The sequence below is a fragment of the Primulina tabacum genome, chromosome 4 (genome assembly GCF_025594145.1).
Source record: "Primulina tabacum isolate GXHZ01 chromosome 4, ASM2559414v2, whole genome shotgun sequence".
In the NCBI taxonomy this organism is placed as follows: Eukaryota; Viridiplantae; Streptophyta; class Magnoliopsida; order Lamiales; family Gesneriaceae; genus Primulina; species Primulina tabacum.
In genome coordinates, this window is record NC_134553.1 from 5,981,881 (window position 1) to 5,991,812 (window position 9,932).

General features: G+C 34.1%; 1 protein-coding gene across 1 annotated transcript; it reads right to left on the minus strand.

The window, feature by feature from the left end:
* Positions 1-1,712: 1,712 nt before the first annotated feature.
* On the minus strand, positions 1,713-2,677 carry LOC142541490 (heat shock 22 kDa protein, mitochondrial-like). Its single transcript, XM_075648020.1, has 2 exons — positions 2,345-2,677; positions 1,713-2,268 (listed from the first exon to the last, which is right to left on the minus strand). The coding sequence occupies exons 1-2, from the start codon at positions 2,559-2,561 to the stop codon at positions 1,862-1,864; spliced, it is 624 nt and encodes a 207-aa protein (XP_075504135.1). The 5' UTR covers positions 2,562-2,677; the 3' UTR covers positions 1,713-1,861.
* Positions 2,678-9,932: the final 7,255 nt, after the last annotated feature.

The window sequence follows — 9,932 nt, forward strand, 5'->3', positions numbered from 1 at the left end:
GACTTATTTGAACTTGTGAGTTTGAATAGATAAATGTTCAATATTGATTTTTGATTTATCAATTTTTTTTTGTTTCCATCAAAACTTGCTATCTTTTCAGTTTTTAAGGTGGACCACATCATTTCGAGAATTTATTTTATTGTCGCGAATTTTGCAATGTTATTATCATATATTACGATGTTAAATAGTTTATTATATGTATGAATAATGATATTTATCCATTAATAATGGTTAGTTTATAAAAATAGAATTTAAAATTAATCATCCATTCCTATTCGAACCAAACGAATATGAAATCTAGGTTTGGTCTGGTTTGATTTTAGTTGTTAATTGTTCGTGAGTAGGTCTCTTGTGAGACGGTGAGACAGGTCGATTCTACCGATATTCACAATAAAAAAAATAATACTTTTAGCATAAAAAGTAATATTTTTTCATGGATGACCCAAATAAGAGGTTCGTCTCACAAAATACGACCTGTGAGACTGTATCACATAATTTGGTTTGGTATGCAACTTCGCAAAACCGATAGAATTGATTTAGTTTGAGTTTTTATTTAAAAGTTTACTCAAACTAATTTAAATTGGAATAAGGGCAAAAGTTTACACAAATCCAGACACTCCTTTCTCCTTCTAGCCCGTGTTAAAAGTTTATTTTTAAAAATAGTCTTTTGTATTAAATATGATATAATATAGCCTTTAGTATTTTAAAAATCTTAAAATGTCCTTCATATATTCTTGTTGCATATCAATTAATTATAACTTTTAGCGAAATAAAAATTCTAAACTAAGTAATTCATTTCTAAATATTAATTTTTCATATTTTAAATTCATTTTATATTTCTTCTAGATTTTTCTCCCGATTTTAATTATTCAAGCACTAACATCCAAATGCTCGCTAGTAATCACTTTTGATAAATAAGATATTTAGATTATACGTGTAACAAACTGAAACGACCATTCAAATTTTATAAAATCGAAATGTTTGAAAAATAAAAAAAAAACAAATTATATTATACTATCTGATTGTTTCAAAAATATTTATTTCCACGTAACTTTGTTGATGCCAGTTGTTGGAAAAAAAAAATCACAAATAATTATCATATAAGCTAAGCTTTAAAATAAAATTTATTTTTCAAAATAACCGAATTAAATTTATTTTAAGCTAAAACTTTTGTGAACAGATAACTTATTTGGGTCATTCATGAAAAATATTATTGTTTATGCCTAAAAGTATTACTTTGTAGAAAAAAATTTGTGTGAAACGATCTCATGAGTCGTATTTTGTAAGACATATCTCTTATTTGAGTCATTCATGAAGAAATATTATTGTTTATGCTAAGAGTATTACTTTTTATTGTACAAATCGATAGAGTTGACCCGTCTCACATATAAATATTCGGGAGACCGTCTCACAAGTGACCTACTCTACTTTTTATTATGAATATAGGTAGAATTGATCCATCTCATAGATAAAAATTCGTAAGCTCGTCTCACAAAAAACCTACTCTTTATTTTTTTATGCATTATCAACACAAGAAGATTTCTAACTTTTCTTTTAATTTCTCATAAATTTTTTTAGGAAAATTTCAGATTTTACTTCAACATATTTTATTTATTTCATATTATAATATTTGCTCAATTCAATATGTTTGTTTAGTTATATAAAATTTCTAATGATATATTTTTCTTTTTTGGCTAATTTTAATGATTAACTAAATCTAACAACTCCAAATTTCATTACAGTAGTTGGTAGAAAATCCATATTGTCCTATATTTGTGTTTAGGACCACCCACCCAAGTATTTATTATACGAACCAACACACGGACATATATATGATACACGAGCCTTGCGAATGAAGGGCTCAATCGACACACACTTGAATCGCATCTTTCCTATCTTCTCCGGTCAGTTTGGGCACCACCACCTTCAACACCCCGTTCTTCATCTCAGCCTTTACGCCATCCAGCTTGTACATATTCCATGGCAGATCCATCCTTCTGTAGTATCGTCTCCTATGTTCATTCCCATCCTCTGCGACTTTGCTGCCTTCCCCTTTGATCACCAATGTGTTCTGCTCCACCCACACCTTCACTTGCTCCTTGTCCAGCCCCGGCATGTCGAGCCGAAGGTTAAGGGAAGCGTCGTCCTCCCACGAGTCCACCCAGCCCGCTCGATCGAAACCCGAATCGAAGGGGTTCCCCATGAACCAATCCATCATGTTCAACATTTGGCTCAAGCCTCTTATCGTAGAGAATGGATTGAAGATATCTAAAATGGACACAAGATAATTATAGTTGAAACCTAAATAATAAATTCATTGCACATGGTGGGAACAGAAACATACCTGAGAAAGATTCGCCGCGACGACCAACGGAAGAGCCGGAGCGCCTATCAACGTCAACCCGCATATTCTCGTTGGCATGAGGAGTCACTTCACTTTCAGTGCTCAGATAGCATTTTCCGTGCACGGCGGTGGGAGCAACCGACGATACTCGTAGTAATCTGGCCAAGTGAACAGGGACACCGCCGGCGGCTTTTCGGAGCACTAGCGATGAAGCCATTACAAAAGGCTTGTTAAAATTTGCACAGAAAATGGAGAAATTTGGGTATTCTGGCGATGAAGTTTGGAATAAAAATGGTTTGGCGGTCGTGTTTATGAAGTGAGGTGGGAAGGATAACTCAGGAAGAATCTATCATTCGTGGGAAAGTTCTCAAGCGTTCTACATAGCTTCTAGAAGATAGAGGAATTTTTCCCCCAAAAATACAAGTATTTACAATTCTTTTGTAATTCATTAAATTAAATAAATCAATATTATGAATCAAAATAATTATTTGAAAATAAAAAAAACTCTCTTAAAATTCACTATAATATATTTTTTAAGAAAAAAATATTAACATTATTATTTTACAATAATGTGTTGCGATATTTAAAAAATGTTAGAGATCAACAATTTAATTAAACTGTTTGTGAACATATTTACGAAAAATTTGTAGATATTTTTACCTAAATTAGTTTGAATAAATTTCATGTGAAATGGTCTCACATGTCTATATTCATGTGACGAGTTGACTCGGTCCATGTCTTGAGTGAATAATTATAATTTTGATATAAAACATTATTTTTTCATGAATTGGGTCAAGTAAAAGATATGTCTCACAAATTGATTCACAAGTCGGTGTCATAAGAGTTTTTAGAAGTTAGTTAATATTTTCTTATGTTAATGATAATAAAATAAAAAAGTGTAAAAGATTTGTATGTTTATATCAATATTTTAAATAATCAATATGAGAACATATTAGACATTTTAGAGTAAAGAAAAAAATATGGAGTGTATTTTTTAAAAAAATAGCGTGTAAATAACATTTTTTTAAATGTTTGCATGATTTCATTTATTTTGGGTTACAGTTTTGAGTTTTGTATTACTTTTATATATTTAATTCTTCATACTCTCTAAAATATTAAATAAACTATAAATTTTTTTATCATTACATTTTTCAACATTTTAGATAAGAATGTCATCGTGAAATTCTTGTATATTGATTGTTTATACATCGATATTATTATTAATATCATTTAATTAAAACTTTAGTATAAATATTTTAAAAATGTTCAAAACATAATTAAATTTTTAATCGAAATTTTCGTCAAATAAATTTTTATTATTTTTCGAAAAATATTTATTTATTCTTTTCAAATTTTGATAGACAAATAATATATGATTTTTCATATATTTTTTATTTGTTTTATTAATAACAATTACACTCAATCAATATATCGAATACAATAATAAATAATTTAATTTGACGACAATATTGTTATCCAATATGATCTCAAATGATATAATTTTTTTTATATAATAATTAAATATATACATTATGCCAATAATTTTAATTAATTATTTAAACGCTCATACTTATTAATTTTAACACTTCATGTATCGCACGAACGAAATATTAGTTTACTGATATGAATAAATACTTACATTTAAGTCGTGAATTTTAAATCTACTCAAATATGGAGTCATTTCACATTCATCTTTCAAATATCCCTCTGTTGGTGATATACATTTAGTATAACACGATTTTACATCAATAATACACACACGCTTTAGCTTTAGAACTATACATATAAATAAGTTTCTGTTTAACTGTAATTCAATTCATTTCATATATGAAGATTGTTCAGTAAGAACTTTTCCCTCGCTTTGAGAAGAGATCACACAATGAGCAGAATTTACCTCATTGTTTAACATGGTATCAGAGCAATTTTTTCTTCGATCCGATTCCGAGATCGATTCTCTCATCTAAGATCTTGCACAGGTTGATTGAGATCAATCCTCCGCATTTGAATTAGTTGTCGCCTTCAGCTCACCGATCGACGCGTGACATTGCGGTGATTTATTCTTCAAAATCGATTTCTTCAATTGAGCAGCTCAATCAATGGCAACCACAGTGGCTTTCAATGATCTGATGTACATTCATCCATCAGACACACCAAGTTTGTATCTCGTTAATGAAACGTTGATAGGTACTGAGAATTATAGCGTCTGGAGCAGAGCAATGCTTATTGCGCTTCGAGCGAAGAACAAGACTGGATTTATAGATGGCACTTGCAATAGACCAGCTGCTGGTCATGCTGCATTGCTTCACTGGGAAAGGTGTAATGCTTTGGTTTTATCTTGGATCATGAATACGGTTTCTAAGGAAATTTTTGGAGGAACAGTCTATTCTTCGGATGCTTCAGTGGTGTGGACTGATCTCAAGGAACAATTTGATAAGGTTAATGGTTCACGGATTTTTTGGTTGCACTGAGAAATAGGTCAACTTAAACAAGGTAGTAGCACTATCTCTACTTATTTCTGCAAATTGAAACAACTTTGGGATGAATATTATTCATTGGTTGTATTGCCATCGTGTGAGTGCGCTGCTGCCAAACAATATGTGGATCATGAACAGCGACAGAAGTTATTGCAATTTTTGTTGGGATTAAATGAGAGTTATTCTCATATTAGGAGTCAAGTTTTGATGATGATTCCATTACCTACAGTAGGGCAAGATTTTTCTATCATATCACAGGAAGAATCTCATAGATCATTACTGTCTGTTGAAGCTCCATCTACAGCATTCTTTTCTAATCAGAGCAAAGTGCATCATTTGAAGAAAGATGTTTTGCGATGTGATCATTGCAATTGGAATGGGCATACTAAAGAAACTTGTTACAAGCTTGTCGGATATCCTCCTGATCATAAGCTATACAAGCCGCCGATTAGAGGACCGATCAAGAAGGTCTACAAGCCCCAAAGACCTCCTGTACATGTGAACACTACTGAAGCTGATCAACGAAGTCACTTACCTGATGGACCTGCTACTGACATCACCCCTACAATCTCTGTATTTACTCCTGAACAGTATGTTGAGATAATGAAGCTGTTGAGTGGCTGCAAAGTGCAATCCACTACTGAACCAGTGGTTAATATGGCAGGTACATCACATTCTATTGGAATACCCACACATTGGATCATAGATAGTGGAGCAAATGAGCATATGACTGGAACATCTATGCATCCGTCTAGCTCTATGTTCACAGCAACTTCCACTAAGTTTGTGAAATTGCCTAATGGTGGTAGGGCCTCCGTTGCTAGCATAGGATCATTACCATTCACTGATTCTATCACACTTAAAAATGTCCTGCACATAACAGATTTCGCAGTTAACCTTCTTTCTATATCCAAGTTTACAAAAGACCATAATTGTTTTGTTACATTCTTTCCCCAGTTCTGCTTATTTCAGGACCACAAGATTGGGAGAGTCTTGGGGATTGGTAAAGAAATCAATGGGCTATATCATCTTGATACAAGCATCTTTCTGAGTACAAAATCCATTTCAAACATTGAATTTCCTTTGGATCATAATTGTTGCAATACATCTGTTGGTAGATCTATTTCAACTGTTTCATATTCTCTGTGGCATCAACGTTTAGGACATATGTCATTATCTCGAATGCAAATGCTTCCTTTTTTGAATAAGAATGTTCATATTCCACATTGTTCTATCTGTCCAAAAGCCAAACAAACCCGCCTACAATTTCCTTTGTTAAGTTTGTCCAAGTCATCCTGTCTTTTTGAACTTGTACATATGGATATATGGGGACCTTTTCATACACCTACATACAACGGGGAAAGATATTTTTTAACCATTGTCGATGATTTTTCCAAAGCTACTTGGGTATATCTAATGCATTCCAAGTTGGATGTTATGAGTTTATTGAAACAATTCTGTACACTTGTACGAACTCAATTCTCTGGAGTTATCAAAGTCGTTCGAACAGACAATGCTCTTGACTTCTCTAAGTTGGAATGCACTCAGTTGTTTCAATCCCTAGGCATTATACACCAAAGTTCATGTCCCTATACTCCGCAACAAAATGGGGTAGTTGAACGTAAACATAGACACATTCTTGATATAGCTCGAGCCCTGAGATTTCGGTCCTCAATTCCATTGAAGTTTTGGGGAGATTGTGTCCTCACGTCCTGTTATCTCATTAACCGTACACCAAGTCCATTGCTGGGAAATAAGACACCATTTGAGATCTTATTTCAGAAACCACCTTCTTTTGCACATCTTCGAACCTTTGGTTGTTTATGTTATGCTACAATTCTGCATTCCAAAGACAAATTTTCTCCTCGAGCCAATAGTTGTGTCTTCTTGGGTTATTCAAGCACTGAGAAAGGTTACAAGTTGTTGGATTTTCAAACCAACAGAATTTTTATCTCCCGAGATGTAGTCTTCCATGAAGATTCGTTTCCTTTTGCCACAATTAATCTTTCTCAGCCTATGTTTCCATCCAATTCTACGGATCTCCATCATGATTCTGACCTTTTTCTTGGTCCTGAACACGATCCTAATTTTACTACTGATCATGATCAGCAAATTCACCAATATCCACGTAGATCACAACGAGCTACTGCACCTCCAGTGTGGACAAAGGATTATTCTTGTCCAACTTTGTCTCAAACCAACTCAGTCAATTGTTTGTAACCACTATCCCAATGTCTCGATTATTCCCACTTCTCTAAAGCCTACCAAGCCTTTTTGACTTCCATTTCATCAGATAAAGAACCCTCATCCTATCATGAAGCCATTTCAGATTCTAGATGGAAAGTTGCTATGGATTTAGAGCTGGCTGCCCTAGAGGCAAATGACACATGGGAATTAGTCGAGTTACCAGCTGGTAAGAAAGCTATTGGGTGTCGGTGGGTATATAAAATCAAACGAAATCCTGATGGCTCTGTTGACAAGTTTAAAGCACGACTTGTAGCTAAAGGTTATACCCAACAACAAGGTGTGGATTATCATGACACCTTCTCACCAACAGCCAAGATTGTTACTATTCGATGCCCTTTGAGTGTAGCAGCAGTCAGACGCTGGCCTCTCTATCAAATGGATGTTACAAATGCCTTCCTTCAAGGTGATTTAGACGAAGAGGTCTATATGCAGCTCCCTCAAGGATATTCTGTTCAGGGGGAGTTGAAAGTCTGCAAATTGCTTCGATCCTTGTATGGCCTTAAACAGGCTTCACGCCAATGGAATGCCAAGTTTGCTTGTGTTATGAAGCAAGCTGGTTTTGTTCGGTCACAAAATGATCATTCTTTATTTGTTCAGCAAGAAGCAGCTCGCATAACCTTGTTACTGGTTTATGTGGATGATATCATTGTCACAGGCAATGATGAAGCTTCGATTTTCGCTTTGAAAAGGTTTTTACACTCCAAGATTCATCTTAAAGACCTTGGGCCATTAAGATACTTCCTTGGGATTGAAGTAGCTCGCTCCACGTCTGGCATCTATCTTAACCAACGAAAGTATGCCTTGGACCTCTTATCAGATTCAGGGATGATTGGTGCAAAACCATTTGGTACTCCTATGGCTCAACATCTCAAACTTACTAGTGTTGAATTAGATAAGATTGTGCAACAAAGTTCTTCCTCAATTATTGAGGATCCTCTACTTTCCAATCCTGACATTTATCGACGGTTGATTGGAAGGCTAATCTATCTCACGATTACCAGGCTCGACATTTGTTATGCCGTTCAAAATTTAATCCAGTTCATGCACGCTCCAAAGCAATCACACTTAGATGCTGCTTTCCGAGTTTTGCATTATTTGAAATCGGCTCCTGGTCTGGGTATCCTTCTATCAGCTGAAAGCCCTCTCGTCCTCCAAGCTTACTTTGATTCTGATTGGGCAGGCTGTCCAATGACCCGACGATCTCTCACTGGTTTCTGTATTAAATTTGGACACTCTTTAATATCCTGGAAAGCAAAGAAACAGAGTGTTGTCTCACGTTCATCTGCTGAAGCAGAATACCGAGCAATGGCCACAACAACTTGTGAAATTATTTGGATTGTTTGTCTTCTCCAAGACATGGGCGTCACATTGACTGCAACACCGATCTTATATTGTGACAATAAAGCAGCTTTGCATATTGCGGCCAATCCTCTCTATCATGAACGTACGAAACACATCGAAATCGATTGCCATTTGATTCGGGAAAAGATTAAACATGGTCTCATTACAACTGCTCATGTCCCTACTTCAGCTCAACTGGCAGACATTTTTACTAAGAGCCTCGGTCGTGATCAACATGAATCTTTGTTGTCCAAGATTGGTGTTTTGAATCTACATCAATCTTGAGGGGGAGTGTTGGTGATATACATTTAGTATAACACGATTTTACATCAATCATACACACACACGCTTTAGCTTTAGAACTATACATATAAATAAGTTTCTGTTTAACTGTAATTCAATTCATTTCATATACGAAGATTGTTCAGTAAGAACTTTTCCCTCGCTTTGAGAAGAGATCACACAATGAGCAGAATTTACCTCATTGTTTAACACAATCATACAATCCAAATCCAAACACAATCTATTGTAAAGCGGAAAAGTATAACGGTATATACATTCTTTTAAGTTTGAGTAAAGCCATCAGAAAAAAAGTTCGATGTTCATCATTTTAGTGACTATTATAGGTAATATTTTGATGTTTACCAATATCAATCATAGTTTTATTGATTTTTTAAATCTTAAATTAATTAGGTGTACCAAATACCAAAAACAACTTAAGAGCTTTTGGTTGTCTTATCATATTTTAAAGATGATAACGAGATAGATATTGGATAGATTTGGCCGATCCCACAACCCATCCATTATGAAAGAATTGACCAAACTCATCTCGTCCCACCGAAGAACTTGGCGGGTCTAATCCAAATTGGATTCGCAAACCTGTTAAACATTAGTACGTTTTAAAGTAGTTATGCTTTTGCATAAAATTTCATTTAACTTGATTGACATTGAAACGAGTTTTTTGTTTTCGATTTTGTATTAATTATTTTTGTCCCTGATCTTCAACTTTACACAAGTTAATATCCTCAAAATCATTCCCGACTTGGATAGCAGATGAAACTGAGTTTATTTGAATTGAATTAACATATTATTTGTATTTGAATCACTTGATTTGGAATATAGCCTACACAGTTTTATTTGTAAATTTACTCACACAAACGCGCACACATATTATATAACCGATGTATGTATCTATTTATAACTTGTTGAAATATATTTAAATATTATATAATTGATGTTAGTTCGGGCTTCTCTTTGGTAGTACTCGATAATCAGTTTGGACTAAAAGAATTGAGTTCAAAATGAGATTGTTATTTACTAAAAACACGATTTTAGGGGGGGAAATAATTCTTCATCTCCGCCTTAACACCATCCAACTTGGGCACATTCCATGGCAGATCCATTCTCTTTTAGGGTCGCCTCATGTATTCTTCCCCCTCCTCAAACTTTGTCACCTTCCACTTTGAGTTTGATAAGACATTAAATGTTATCAATATTTATTTTCAGGGTTATACATAAAATTTGAC